At 44.9% G+C, this 15,541-nt stretch overlaps 1 protein-coding gene across 1 annotated transcript; it reads left to right on the top strand.

The window, feature by feature from the left end:
- Positions 1 to 3,103: 3,103 nt before the first annotated feature.
- On the top strand, positions 3,104 to 9,431 carry ATP5MG (ATP synthase membrane subunit g). Its single transcript, XM_069741308.1, has 3 exons — positions 3,104 to 3,299; positions 7,303 to 7,463; positions 9,238 to 9,431. The coding sequence occupies exons 1-3, from the start codon at positions 3,236 to 3,238 to the stop codon at positions 9,334 to 9,336; spliced, it is 324 nt and encodes a 107-aa protein (XP_069597409.1). The 5' UTR covers positions 3,104 to 3,235; the 3' UTR covers positions 9,337 to 9,431.
- Positions 9,432 to 15,541: the final 6,110 nt, after the last annotated feature.

The raw sequence follows: 15,541 nt of genomic DNA, 5'->3' as shown, positions 1-15,541 counted from the left end.
TTTATTCCTAGTCGTCATTGCGGCCGTATGAGGGGCTTGTCTTTTGCGGGATGAGTTATAGTTTTGAATGAACCCATTAATTCCACACAAAAAAACCAAGAACAATAATTACAGGTCAGCTAAAAAGTTGCAAAAACTATATTTGTGCCATTGGGTTTTGGTTCATTGTGCCCTAAAAGTACCGGGGAATGAGATTCTCCAGGTCAGTGCGGTTACGGTGACACCAAACCTGTAACTTTTCTATCTATATAGTTCAGTGGCAAAAAACCTCTAAAGACAAAAATCATATAAGTTTTCGATTGTTTTCTATTAGAGCCAAGTGACGGCTTCTTTTCTCCACAGACGATGGGGGGTGATCAGAGTGGACGGATGTGAAATACAGCGACTCTGGGGGGCCTCGAATTCTATATTCATAGATGGGACTTTGTTTTTTGCAAAAGTGCCGAAGTTTGTTTTTTTTTTAAGAAAAAAAGACAGCTGACAGCACACCAGAAAAAAAGATGCGCGCTCCAAGGCCACAGACCCAATTGGACGTAGTAACTCCAAAATAAAATGTGGAACAGAATCCAGTCCAGGTGAAAGCATCGGCGAGGAAAAGGTGGGCTAAAAGAAAGATAAATCTCCGGATCCAAGGTCAGGAGCCTATTTAATCAATCCATACACAAGATCTGTTCACTAGGGTTGAGCGACTTTTACTTTTTTAGGGTCGAGTCGGGTTTCGCAAAACCCGACTATCTCAAAAGTCGAGTGAAATCGGCTGATTATGGCGAAAAGTCGGGGATCCACCGAAACACGAAACCCAATGCAAAGTCAATGGGAAATCTTTTTTTTTCTCTCTCTCTCTCTCCTCCATCCCTGAACAGAAAAGCTGGTGTTACACATTGCAAATCGCTACAGCACACAAGCGACAAGATGACGATAGGCGTCCACGCCCCTAAGACCTATGTCATCACTCTGCCCACGCTCCTTCATTGGCTGAAAAAATGGCGCCAAACGCGTCATACAAAACGCGACTTTGGCGCGAAGATCGCCGACCGCATGGCCGATCCCACACTAGGATCGGGTCAGGTTTCATGAAACCCGACTTTGCCAAAAGTCGGCGACTTATGAATTTGTCCGATCCGTTTTGCTCAAGCCTACTGTTCACCCAAACCATAGCGCAGCCGAAGGTGGACACAGACAGGAGAGGCCCCTGTGTAGATCAGTACATGGCTTTTTGTAGTCCAATAGCTGCACATAATGCACCAGCCCACCTGCTTTGGGGGCGATAGTGGCCCCTTTATGTCTTGGGCCCCTGTGCGGTTGCATCAATGATGTCAGCCACTGTTGTGGCCAGCTGTGCTTTGTGTGAATGTGCAGGTTTTTGATCTCTCTGTTATAGGATCTCGTTGCGCCCTCTACTGGACAAATGTATTATAAATGCATTGGAAAATTTTCTGCTATTAATTACCATCTTGAAAAAAAACCCAAAACCTTAGGCTATGGTCACACGTTGCCTTTTATTTTTCTCCAGGCAGAACCTGCTCTCTTGGCAGTAAAGAAGCTGAATATAAACAGAGGGTTCTGCGGCGTCTGTATTGTCTCCTGTGCATGCTGATAAAGTTCAGTGTCCCCCCCCCACACACACACACAAAAAAAAATTTAAAAAAATCATGATGCAACTTAAATGTTTTTGCAACAAAAATGCATCGAAACCTTATTATACCTGTGTTTTTTTGCTGCATTTTTTTGCACTTACTCATCGCTTTATATGGGTGAAAAAATGTTGCAAAAACGCTGAAAGAAGTGACACGCTGCAGTTTGTAAAAAACGCAGCAGTTTTCTAATTTCAGTCAGGTAAAAAAAAAAAAAAACAAGTGTGTGCGGGAGATTTGTGAAATCTCGTAGCTTTTGCTGGTACTGAACGCAACTGAAAATTTGCATTAAAAAAAAACAAAAATGCAACGTGTGAACTTAGCCTCATAATGATGTTAGATTTGGTCCATGCAGTAAAATAAAACACAGAACACATAATAATAATAATAATCTTTGTTTATGTAGCGCCAACATATTCCGCAGCGCTCTCCAATTCAACAGTCATAACAAAGTTACCGATAACGCAATAATTACACTTGACCACTTGTACTGCCAGGCTGCCTTAAGGGTATGTGCACACGTCAGGTTTTTTTCCTGACAAAATCCTGAGAATTCTGCCAGAAATCCGCGTCTTTTTTCGCGCGGATTTCTCGCGGAATTTGCACATTTTTTGCGCGGATTTTTTGCGGGTTTTTTTTTTTCGGAATGTCCTTTTTGATATGGAATCCGCAAAAAGAACGGACATGCTCATTCTTTTTGCGGATTTTTTGCGGAAAAAAACGCTAACATATGCACAAAAAATGCGGAATGCATTCTAAAAGATAGGATGCATAATGTTAGCGTTTTTTTACCGGATTTATAGCGTTTTTATAGCGAAATTCCGCAAAAAAAACGCTAAAAATCCGGACGTGTGCACATACCCTTAAGGCGGTTGTCGACCTTTTGGTGACAGTATATATATATATATATATATATATATATATATATATATATATTACAATAAACAATTTCTGCATTTGGGTTTCAATAAAAACAAAACCTGTTGCACCATTTCCAGTCGAAAGCCTCCGTGCTGCACGGTCCATTGCTGGCTGCACGGTCCATTGCTGGCAGCACAGCGAGTTAACGGAGAATCCTTCAGGAAGCTTTCCTTCTGACAGGAGAGTTTGGAGCTGAGCCCCTCTCTGCTGATTTATGGCCACACACCACCTCCGGGTTGAATGTGCCGAGAAGCAAATCGCATGCAAAAGAAAAATGGTGCAAAATGATTAATGAAGCCTAATTACAACGATTTTATGCCACAAATAGAAGCATTTAAGCAAAAAAAAAAAAACCCTAAAGGTGGACTGCCCCTTTAAATTAATCCCAGACAGAACGACCGCCTCATCCCTGGTCACAGCTGTCACTAGCAGTAGCGGCCGACTGTAGCACCCCTAAGTCCTGCTCCAGCCAATGAGAAGCTTCGGGTGCAGTCACGTGACGAGGCAGCGGCGCTCTATCCCTCTCCTCTGCCGGTCTCGTCTGCTTTGGGCGGGTGACATTGGGAGACGCTCTATCCCCCATCCCGCACTCTCTGCTCCCCGGCGCTGGAGGTCACTTTCCGCTCCTGACGCGCTCACACTCGGTCCTCAGTCACCACACAAACTCCGGCAGCAACAACATGGCGCAGGCGGCACAGAAACTGGTGAAGACCCTGGCGGTGAAGACCCCTCAGCTCGTGAGCGGTGAGAGGCGGGGAGGGGGACAGATGTGGCCTCCACCCTTATAGGTCGCCGTCTTGCAGTGCGGTCATTGTCAGTGCGGTTTCTGTAGCACTCACTTGTCCCGGGCAAGGCGCAGTTTTAGCAGCAAAATCAAAATGCTGCAGTTTTTGGTCAATTTTTCCAGAAAATAGTTCATAATTTCCCGTTTGAAAGCAAAATAGTTTACAAAAAAACAAAAAATAAACTGAAATAGTGTGAACCCCCCGACCGACAAATAGCTCGAAGGGAGTGTGCCCCCCCCCAAACATACAAACTGAAAGTGGCCCCCCACCCTAACAAACATGTCTCAGAGGGAGTGTGACCACTCCAAACACAGAAAGGGACCGTGCCCCCCCCCCCAACAAAAATGATCCAAGCTGCAATAGTGTGCCCCCTCCCAACAAAAGTGTTTCAAAGGGAGTGTGCCCCCCAAAAATACAAACTGAAAGTGGGCCCCCCCTAACAAAACTCTTAAATGGAGTGTGCCCCCAACAAAAAAAAACAAGATGCAATCGTGGGCCCCCTCCCTAACAAAATGTCTCAAAGGGACTGTGCCCCCTCCCAAGAAAAAGTAGCTAAATGGGAGTTTTCCCCCAACAAAAAAACAGCGCCCCCCAACAAAACAGAAAGGGACTGTGCCCCCCCCCCAAAAAAAAAATAAGGTAGTGCCCCCATAACTCAAAGGGAGTATACCCCTCCCCCCCCCCCCCAAGAAGCAGAGCAGATTTATTACATATGTAAATTGAGGGGTCCTTGGTGGTCTCGGGGCAGAGCTGCACACTGAGTTACTATCCTCGGATGTTGATTTGACGGCTCTCATTGTGTAGCGCTGCCTGAATCCTCAGCCCTGTGCGCACTGACACTACAGGAGCCGAGAGTACACAGTGTCGGTGTGCGCTCTCCTCCATCTGTCTGTCTGCAGCAGCCACTCTACACACAGTAGCGAGCAGATGATGGTGACAGGAGATGGGGTTGAGAACGCACTCGATCAGCTCCAGCAGTGTCAGTGCGCGCGCACGCCCTTCCCCTGACAGTATCTTGCACCTGTGATGGTGTGAGCCGCCGCTGCAGAAAGAAGGGGGCTCAGAACTCATCTGCACACCCTGACGCTGTTTGTGCCCACGGCTCCTGCAGAGCTGCGGCTAAAAATCAGGACGAACTCCAAAGTCAGCGCTGTTGGTCAACCCAAGCGGAGGATTGTTATTTAGGGGGCAGAAGGGTTCACCAAGGGTGCACAGAGGACCCCTCCAATAAAGCAGGTCATATAAAACTACAGTAAAATCTACACTACAAGCGGTTCTTATTGGGGCTAAGTCTCCTGTATAAATAGAGAAATGGTTTAATTTGGGTTCTGGGGGAACAGACATTTAAGTGCCATAGTCCAGAAGGCATGCTTATCGCCTTCCCCCAACGCCATTGCAGTATGCTGGTTAGTTGCTATGGCACAACATATGGCGCCATCTTTGTTCTCCTATAAAGCTCAGCTTGTGGTGTCGTGGGGGTTTCTTAAATTGACCATATAATGCAAGACTGATGTTCTAGGTTAAAATTTTAAAAAAAAATTGATGGCCCCTCCTTTCCCAATGCAAAAACATATTCGGCATCGCCAATTCTGCCAAAGTCCAATCAATGAAAATCTACAACTATTTCTCATAAGTTTAACGCTCTAATGTAAACAAAAATCAAAATATGAGAATTTGTTTTTCTGCCTCAAAATGTAACAAAAAAAAAAAAAGCAATCAAAACCTTGTATTTACCTCAGTAGTGTATCGATAAGGCTACGTTCACATTAGTGTTGCGCGCCGGTGCGTCGGCGACGCAACGCACGACACACAAAAAACGCGCGCAAAAACGCAGCGTTTTGCGACGCGTGCGTCTTTTTTGACGAAAATCGGACGCACGAAAAATGCAACTTGTTGCATTTTCTTGCGTCCGACGCTAGCGTCGGAAACGACGCACGTGTCGAAAAACGCCACCCAAAAAACGCACGCGTCCCCTATGTTAAACATAGGGGCGCGTCGCCGCTGCGTCGCCGACGCAACAGCGACGCACATTAGCGGAACGCTAATGTGAACGTAGCCTAAAACATCCGCTCGTTGCACACAAAAAAATGAAGCCCTCGCACCATTCCATCAATGGAAAAATCTAAAACGTTCTGGGTCTCATGGATAATGTGCTGCCAACAGCCCTGTTTTTTTTTTTTTTTTTTTTTTTTTTTAGGCTGGGTGAGTGGTCAATCGGCTGATGCAATGTTTAGGCCGGTTTCACACGTCAGTGTCTCCGGTACGTGAGGTGACAGTTTCCTCACGTACCGGAGACACTGACACACGTAGACACTTAAAAATCAATGCATCTGTTCAGATGTCATTGATTTTTTGCGGACCGTGTCTCCATGTGCCAAACACGGAGACATGTTAGTGTTCGTGGGAGCGCACGTATTACACGGACCCATTAAAGTCAATGGGTCCGTGTAAAACACGTACCGCACACGGACGTTGTCCGTGTGCCGTGCAGGAGACAGCGCTACATTAAGCGCTGTCCAACCCCCCCCCCACACACACACACACACACTGGTGCTGAAGCCGCCATTCATATCTTCCCTGCAGCAGCGTTTGCTGCAGAGAAGATATGAATAATAGTGTTTAAAATAAAGATCTATGTGTCCAGCCTGTGCGCCCCCCTGCTGTTATGAAAATACTCACCCGGCTCGCTCCCTTGTTGGCTGTCGCTTCTTCCTGTTCTGGCCGCATCTTCTCCTGTATGCGGTCACGTGGGGCCGCTCATTTACAGTAATGAATATGCGGCTCCACCTCCCATAGGGGTGGAGCCGCATATTCATTACTGTAATCGGCGGCCCCACGTGACCGCATACAGGAGAAGATGCGGCCAGAACAGGAAGAAGCGACAGCCAACAAGGGAGCGAGCCGGGTGAGTATTTTCATAACAGCAGGGGGGCGCACAGGCTGGACACATAGATCTTTATTTTAAACACTATTATTCATATCTTCTCTGCAGCAAACGCTGCTGCAGGGAAGATATGAATCGGGGCTTCAGCAGCAGATGCTGGTACGTGTGGTACCCAGCACGGTGCGTGTGGTACCCAGTGGGCACACGGGCGGCACACGTGTGCCACACTGATGTGCCACAGAAACGTAGGGGCACACGGACACGGATAATTCCGATACCGATTTTTTTTTTTTCCGGTACCGGAATTATCTGGACGTGTGAAACCGACCTTACACAGGATAGAAGCTGGAAACATGTGTTTTTCTAGACGGTTATTGGCCCATGAGTAAGAACGTTTCCACATCTGATCCATCGCTCTGTGTTATTGGACTGTCTCCAGATCGTACTGTGAAATCCCCCTTTGACGCTTGTGTTGTTGGGGGTCTGGTTCATATTGAAGAACTTAAGGTACCGTCACACTCAGCGATGCTGCAGCGATATAGACAACGAGCCGATCGCTGGAGCGTCGCTGTTTAGGTCGCTGTAGAGACGTCAAACACAGCAATTCCAGAACGATGCAGGAGCGATCCAGTGACGTAACGGCGACTCGCTTATCGTTCTCGCTGGTTGTTGCTCCATGTAAAACGTTGCTGGCATCGTTGCTTTTGATGTCAAACATGGCGATACACGCCGACCTGATGACGAAATAAAGTTCTGGACTTCTAGCTCCGACCAGCGAAGGCACAGCGGGATCCAGATCGCTGCTGCGTGTCAAACACAACGAGATCGCTATCCAGGACGCTGCAACGTCACAGATCGTTGTCGTTCTCGCTGCAAAGTTGCTGAGTGTGACGGTACCTTTAGTGCGTAATTACTGCTAAGGAAATGTTCACCAGTGATCTGATGTCACCTTCCTCGTGGTTCGCATACCCTCTGCGTTGTCCGTCTTTCCGTGGATCATTTTGGATTTTGCTTTAAAGTCTGCAAAGCGAAGCTCCGCTGCGTCTGTGCTAATGTACGTGTTGCTTTTCTCCCGCAGCCGCCGTCAGCTACTCTAAGCCACGACTTGCCACTTTCTGGTACTATGCCCGTGTAGAGCTGACGCCACCCAGCCCTGCAGAGGTTCCAAAAGCCATTGAGGGCATCAAGGGATTGGTACAGTCCTTCCAGAGGGGCCGGTTGTCTGAACTGACCGTCAGGGTAAGGTGGAAGATTGAGCCTTTGTGATCAGATTTTATGGCCTCATTCATATGACGGTTTGTTTTTTTTTGCAGGTGTTTTTGTTAAAGGGCATCTGTCAGCAGGGCTGTGGAGTCTGTATAAAAAGGACCGACTCCTGAAATGTATAATAAATTGGGTACAGTGGTAACTTACGGTATTTCATAAGAATTTGGGAAAGTTATGAAATGTCCTATAAATATGTTCTGTTCCTGATCTCGGTTTTTAGTTGAGATGAATCCATGCTGCACTTTATGCACATGCTCAGTAGTGACTAGTGCTGTGGAGTCAGTCAGGAGTCAGTGAAATTGAGGAGTCGGGAGGTTTGGTTTACAGAATCCACAGCCCTGTTTGTCAGGTCCCCTAATGTTATTCTGGTGACCCTATTATGTGTAGCACTTTTTCCTGATATTTCAGTAATGCGTACAATGTTATATTCATCAGCACGCTTGTGCACAATTAAGTTATAACAACACCCCCCCCCCTCCTCCCCCCCAATCGCCTTATGCAAATGAAGCCAGACTACTCTGAGGAGGTCATCATTCCCATCGTTCCCTGTCGCGGTTCTGTCCGCCCTCCTCCTGTAATCTCTGGTCTCCTGTTGTGGTTCTGTTTGCCCTCCTCCTGTAATCTCTGGTCTCCTGTTGCGGTTCTGTTTGCCCTCCTCCTGTAATCTCTGGTCTCCTGTCGCAGTTCTGTTTGCCCTCCTCCTGTAATCTCTGGTCTCCTGTCGCGGTTCTGTCCGCCCTCCTCCTGTAATCTCTGGTCTCCTGTTGCGGTTCTGTCCGCCCTCCTCCTGTAATCTCTGGTCTCCTGTCGCGGTTCTGTCCGCCCTCCTCCTGTAATCTCTGGTCTCCTGTCGCGGTTCTGTTCGCCCTCCTCCTGTAATCTCTGGTCTTCTGTCGCAGTTCTGTTTGCCCTCCTCCTGTAATCTCTGGTCTCCTGTCGCAGTTCTGTTTGCCCTCCTCCTGTAATCTCTGGTCTCCTGTCGCGGTTCTGTCCGCCCTCCTCCTGTAATCTCTGGTCTTCTGTCGCGGTTCTGTTCGCCCTCCTCCTGTAATCTCTTGTCTCCTATTGTGGTTCTGTTCGCCCTCCTCCTGTAATCTCTCGTCTCCTATTGTGGTTCTGCTCGTCCTCATCCTGTAATCTTTGGTCCCTTTGTCATGGTTCTGTTTGTCCTCCTCCTGTAATCTCTGGTTTTCTGTTGCAGTTCTGCTCGTTCTACTCCTGTAATCTCTGGTCCCACGTCCCCGTTCTGTTTTCTCTCCTCCCGGCATCTTTGGTTCCCTTCCTGTAATTTATTGATATTTACAACAGTTTACCACCTCGCTCCCCAACCTATCTCCAGAAAAGTTGCAACAGGACCCTCCCATTAGTGATTAAGTTGGAGTTGTAGCCATTTCTCTATAAAGGGGTTACCCACTATGTAATATCAGTATCTGATCGGAGGGTTCTGACACCCAGCACCTCCACTGATCAGCTGTTGTCAGCTCAGATGGTGGCCAGTTATGTACAGAGCCGATCAGCACAGCTCCATATAGTGGCCAGTACCAGGTACTGCAGCTCAGTTCTTCATCCAGGGAATGTTCTCTAAGATGCTGGACCGAGAGCGGCCACTGCCCAGTGTACCGAGCCATGCACTTTGTACCTCTGGCTATCGGTGGGAGTACCAGGTGCCAGCCCTCCACCAATCTGTGATTGTTGATATAAGGATATATAATGTATTAATTGTCTTGATGTTTTTGTGTCTGTACAGGAAGCCTTGAGGAATGGCCTGGTAGCCACCGAGGTCCTCTTCTGGTTTTACATTGGAGAATGCATCGGGAAAGGCGGCCTGATCGGATACAATGTCTGACATGTTTATCTTTTCTAGTTTCTTTGTCGTGTGCTGACCCGTGTCTGTAAAAGCTATGGACTCAATAAATGAACCTCCAAGAGGCATTCCCACTGCTCAGCGTATACATTACATCATTATGTGTCTTCTGTTTTTGTAAATTCAGACCGAACCTGATGGACTGAAGTCAGACAGCAGATAAATGCAACAGCACAATTCAGGGAATACGCACGATTCAGGTGAAAAAAGTAGGCACTAGTCCGATTTGCTGTAAGAAATCACAGGGTGTGTGAAACAAGAAAAAGTGGAGACCATGCTAAGTATCTGTTATGCATCAGTTCTTAAGATTTTATTTTTTTCCCTTTGTTAGAGCGGATTACAATTTGCAGTTAGACCTCTTTTTGTTTAGTGCACGGTCCCTCAGTGCTCTGTTTCTTGCATGTGAAAGCTTAAGTCCACCTGCTGGGGCAATTGAGCACACAAGTCTCCAGAAACACTGAGGCATTGCCTGTAAACTTGTACAATGTCCATGGACAGTGATGCGCCTGTCACAGGAGGGAGGCATTGCTGGATCAGGAGGCAATGGCTGCTGTATCCCAGCAATGATAAGCTCCTGGTGCTAAGGGTATGTGCACACGTCAGGATTTCTTGCAGAAATTTCCTGAGGAAAACCGGAAATTTTCTGCAAGAAATCTGCATTTTTTTTTTTTCCGTTTTTTTAGCATTTTGCAAGCGTAATTAGCTTTCAGAATGCTAAAGTTTTCCAAGCGATCTGTAGCATCGCTTGGAAAACTGACTGACAGGTTGGTCACACTTGTCAAACATAGTGTTTGACAAGTGTGACCAACTTTTTACTATAGATGCAGCCTATGCAGCATCAATAGTAAAAAGATGGAATGTTTAAAAATAATTAAAAAGAAATAAAAAAAAATGGTTATACTCACCCTGCAGACAGCCGATCTCCTCAGCGGCGTCCATTCCTATAGATGGTGTGTGTGTGCAGGACCTTCGATGACGTCGCGGTCACGTGACCAATCACAGGCCCGCGACGTCATCGCAGGTCCTTCACACAGACCATCTATAGGAACAGAAGCGGCAGCATGCACCGCTGAGAGGCGGGAAGACACCGGGGCCATCAGAGGGTAAGTATATGACTATATTTTTTATTTTAATTCCCGCATGGTGTGCACAGCCCCATGCGGAAAGTAAGCAGATCAATGCACTCCTAGGTGTGTGGAATCCCCGCAATTCCGCATTTTTAATGAACATGTTGCTTTTTTTTCCGCAATGCGATTATTTTTTTTTTTCGCGGAAAAAAAGCCACCTTGGCACTAGAAATGCGGAATAAACTGTAATTAATAGGAGGCATATGTAAGCGTTTTTTTCGCGTTTTTATAGCAAAAAAAGTGAAAAATACTGAACGTGTGCACATGGCCTAAAACAGTCATTGCAAGCAAACAAAACTGCTCAGCTTGATAAGAGGCATCGCTGAAATCTGTGTTTTACCACATGCCGTCTTCAGATTACATAGCAAAAACCCGCTGACAGATTCCCTTTAAGCCATGTTTCCTTTGTGCAGAAACAGTTTTTCTTTTTTTTTTTTTTTTTTCCCCTGAAGCTTTTTAGAAGCCTAAAGGGGGAAAAAACATGTCTTCTGTAAGCGCACAGTGTGCTGGCGGTTTCCTATTGGAAATACTAAATAGTGGAAATACTGCATCGTTTACGCTACATGAAAACATATCCTCAGGTTGGAAATATATAAAATGCGTTTTTTATTTTTAGCCAAAGTCGGAAGTAGATATCAAATCCTGTGTTTATATTTTCCAGTTCTTCTACATCCACTCAAGGCTTGTGCTAAAAAAACAAACAAAAAAAGCAATAAAATTGAATGTGTAGCCACGGTTTCTAATGTCAACATACAGTGTCGTTCCTAATCAGCGCTGGCGTCACTGTCTCCAACTTCGTACAAACTGAACATGAAGAGGAAGATGGAGAGCAGCCGCAGCCCGGACGTCCTCTTCATGTTCATCTCACACGAAGACGGGGACAGTGACGCCACTGGTTGGGCACTGGGCTTACATGTCATCACAACCGCACGGGAGCCCCAGGACCGCGAGTGCCGACACCGCGGGAACAGTTCCAACACGGGAGGTGAGTATAGGCTTTTTTTTAATTCTATCGGGGCTAAGCGTGGGGAATGAGAAGGTGTCCTAGTAGTGGACAACCCCTTTAGGGTCTCTCCGCAGGTGTGCAATGGGTTTAGATCCGGGACTCATTGCTGCCATTTCAGAAATCTCCAGCGCTTTGTTTCCATCCATTTCTGGATGCTCCTTGAAGCACGTTTGGGGTCATTGTTCTGCTGGAATACCCATGACCTACGACGCAAACCCATCTCTGACACTGGGCACTACAATGCCACCCAAGATACTTTTGGTAATCTTCAGATTTTGTGATGCCTTGCACACATTCAAGGCACCCAGTGCCAGAGCCTCCACCATATTGGACTGTAGGTACTGTGTTCATGGTTTTTTTTTTTGTAGGCCTCGTTCTGTTTTCGGTTAACAGATATAAGCAATCAAGGAAAAGGAACAAAACAATCCCAGATAAAATGTACCAAAAAAAATATTTTATTAAATATATTACAACAAAATAGCTTACATCAATCACATAAATTAGACAATAGACAAAGTGGATAGTTAATAAACACAGGAGTAAAGCCAATGGTCTCAAAAGAGAAAAGTGAAATGGAGTGGGACAACCAAAAGTAGCAGCAAGTCGTATAAAGTGCCAGTGCAAACATACAGCAATTATTCCCACCTATAAATAACCATATACCAAAGAGGACAAGGCGTGTGTATATATAACACTCTGCAGAATAATAACGTACTGTCTTATTTATGTGATTGATGTAAGCTATTTTGTTGTAATATATTTAATAAAATATTTTTTGGTACATTTTATCTGGGATTCTTTTGCTCCTTTTCCTTGATTGTTTATATCTGTAATTATGGGAGTATCCTGTGCTAATGAAGCCCCTTTCACCACAGGGTATAGGGATTAATTAACTATGTATAAGACGTTTTCTGTTCTAAGATCTTTGTTCTTGTTTTTGGTAAACAGTAGAATTATGTGCTTTACCAAAAACTTCTGTCTTGGTCTCATCTGCCCACAAATGCTTTCACAGAAGGATTTTTGCTTATTCACATACATTTTGGCAAACTGCAGTCTAGCTTTGTCTGTGTGCCAGCAGTGGGGTCTCCTGCCATAGCGTTTCGTTTAGGCTACTTTCACACTTCCGTCTTTTAGAATCAGTCACAATCCGTCAAAATGTTGAAAAGACGGATCCTGTGCAGATTGTAAAAAAAAAAGTATGCACTGGATCCTGTTTTTTTGATGGATCCGTTGATGCAGCAGCTGCAGGAAAAATGGGTTAAATTTAAAGGAATTTAAATCCTTTCAGGCATGGTCAGTGTAAAAAAAAACGGAATCTGTTGCTGGATTCCGTCATTTGGCGGACAGCAACGGATCCTGCGCCCATAGGCTTCCATTCTAGCCAACGACGGACCCCGCAGGATCTGTCGCTGTACGTTTTTTCGACGCAGACAAAAAAACGTTACATTGAACGTTTTTTTCCAGACGACGGATCCGTCGCACGACAGATGCAACGTGTGGCCATTCGTCGCTAATACAAGTCTATGGGGAAAAAAATGGATCCTGCGGGCACATTTGCAGGATTCGTTTTTTTCCCAAAACGATGCATTGCAACAGATCTGAAAAGACGGAAGTGTGAAAGTAGCCTAAAATGTCGATGGATAGTTTACGCTGACACTGATGCCCCCTGAGCCAGCAGGACAGCGTGAATTTCTCTAGAACTCGATTGGGGCTACTTTTAAACCATCCGGATTATTCTGCATTGCAACATTTCAAACACTTTTCTTTTTTTTTTTTTTTGTTGCAGTCCAGGTAGATTAGCTACAGTGCCATGGGTTGTAAACTTCTTGATGATGATGTTGTGTACCGTGGATAAAGGAAATCAAAATCTTTGGAGATGGACTTGTAACCTTGAGATTGATAAATATCAACAACAATTTTTGTTCTCAAGTCCTCAAATGGTTCTCTTCTCCTCTTTCTGTTTTTTTTCCCATGCTTGATGTGGTGCATTCAATGCAAAGATTGAGTCAACGATTCCCCTTTTTATTTGGTTTCATGTGTGATTTTCATATTGCTCACACCTATTACTTGCCACAGGTGAGTTTGAATGAGCATCACATGCTAGAAACAAAGTTGTTTACCCACAATTTTGGTAAGGTGCCAACAATTTTGTCTGGCCCATTTTTTGGGTTTTGTGTGAAATTATGTTCAATTTGTCTTTTTTTTTCTGTAGTGTTCCAATACACATAAAGGAAATACAGATTTTGTAAAACACGTTTAATTGCAATAATTTTCTGAGAAATTACAGGTGCTTTTCACAAAATTAGAATATCAAAAAGTAAATTTATTTCCATTCTTCAATACAAAAAGTGAAACTCATTATTTAGTCATTACAGAGTGATCTATTTCACGTGTTTTATTTGTTAATGTTGATGATTATGGCTTACAGCCAATGAAAACCCAGAAGTCATTATCTCAGTAAATTAGAATAATTAACAAAAAACACCTGTAGAGGCTTCCTAAGCGTTTACAAAGGTCCCTTAGTCTATTTCAGTAGCTCCACAATCATGGGGAAGACTGCTGACCTGACACACTCCACAAGGATGGGAAGCCACAAAAGGTCATTGCTAAAGAAGCCGGCTGTTCACAGAGTGCTATATCCAAGCATAATAATGGGGAGTGGAAGGAAAAAGTGTGGTAGAAAAAGGTGCACAAGCAGCAGGGATAATGGAGCCTTGAAAGGATTAAGAAAAGGGCATTCAAAAATTTGGGAGAGATTCACAAGGAGCCGACTACTGATGGAGTCATTGCTTCAAGAGCTGCCACACCCAGAAATATCCAGGACATGAGCTACAAGTGTCACATTCCTTGTGTCAACCACTCCTGACCAATATACAACGCTAGAAGCTTCTTACCTGGGCCAAGGAGAAAAAGAACTGTACTGTTGTCAGTGGACCTAGGTGTTGTTTTCAGGTGAAAGTCACTTTTGCATTTCATTTGGAAATCAAGGTCCCAGAGTCTGGAGGAAGAGTGGAGAGGCCACAACCCAAGCTGCTGGAGGTCTAGTGTGAAGTCTCCACAATCAGTGATGGTTTGGGGAGCCATGTCATCTGCTGGTGTAGGTCCACTGTGTTATCAAGACCAAAGTCGGTGCAGCCGTCTACCAGGAAATTTTAGAGCACTTCATGCTTCCCTCTGCCGACAAGCTTTTTGGAGATGGAAATTTCATTCTCCAGCAGGACTTGGCCCCTGTCCACACGGCCAAAAGTACCAATACCTGGTATAAAAACAACTATCACTGCGTGATTGGCAGCAAACTCGCCTGATCTTAACCCCATAGAGAATCTATGGAGTATTGACAAGAGGAAGATGAGAGACACCAGACCCAACAATGCAGACGAGCTGAAGGCTGCTATCAAAGCAACCTGGGCGTCCATAACCCCTCAGCAGTGCTACAGGCTGATCGCCTCCATGCCACGCCACATTGATGCAGTAATTGATGCAAAAGGAGCCCCGAACAAGCATTGATTGCATTTACTGAACATACATTTCATTAGGCCAACAATTTTTATTTTAAAATCATTTTTCAAGCTGGTGTTATAAAGTATTGTAATTTACTGAGATAATGACTTTGGGGTTTTCATTGGCTGTTGGCCATAATCATCGACATTAACAGAAATAAACACGTGAAATAGATCACTCTGTGTGTGTAATGACTCTATAGAATTTGAGATTCACTTTTTGTATTGAAGCACTGAAATAAATGAACTTTTTGATGATACTCTAATTTTGTGAGAAGCACCTGCACTTCATTCTCTGGAACAATTGCAAGGGCGCCAATGCTATGAATTTTAAATGTTTAAATGGGGAAAAAAAAAAAACGGGCAAAGTTGAAAGCAAGTAAAAGTGAATGATGTGAAAGCATAAACGATTTTTACATTAAGGAATGGAGCTAAAGCAACAGTGCAGATAAAATATAAGAGGGATTGCTTATATGTGTGTGATGCTACAAGACGAGCAGCTATTAAGCCAGCGCCCTGCAAATAAGGCAGCGTCATTAAATAGCAGGAATGTT

Source organism: Ranitomeya imitator, chromosome 10, assembly GCF_032444005.1.
Source record: "Ranitomeya imitator isolate aRanImi1 chromosome 10, aRanImi1.pri, whole genome shotgun sequence".
NCBI lineage: Eukaryota > Metazoa > Chordata > Amphibia > Anura > Dendrobatidae > Ranitomeya > Ranitomeya imitator.
Note: the sequence above shows the minus strand (reverse complement) of the source record. Positions and strands in the feature narration are given on the sequence as shown.

Coding starts and splice junctions, on each gene's coding strand:
- ATP5MG (XM_069741308.1), top strand. CDS start 3,236: ATGGCGCAGGCGGCACAGAAACTGGTGAAGACCCTGGCGGTGAAGACC. Junction 3,300..7,302: donor GACCCCTCAGCTCGTGAGCG/GTGAGAGGCGGG, acceptor TTTCTCCCGCAG/CCGCCGTCAGCTACTCTAAG. Junction 7,464..9,237: donor TGTCTGAACTGACCGTCAGG/GTAAGGTGGAAG, acceptor GTGTCTGTACAG/GAAGCCTTGAGGAATGGCCT.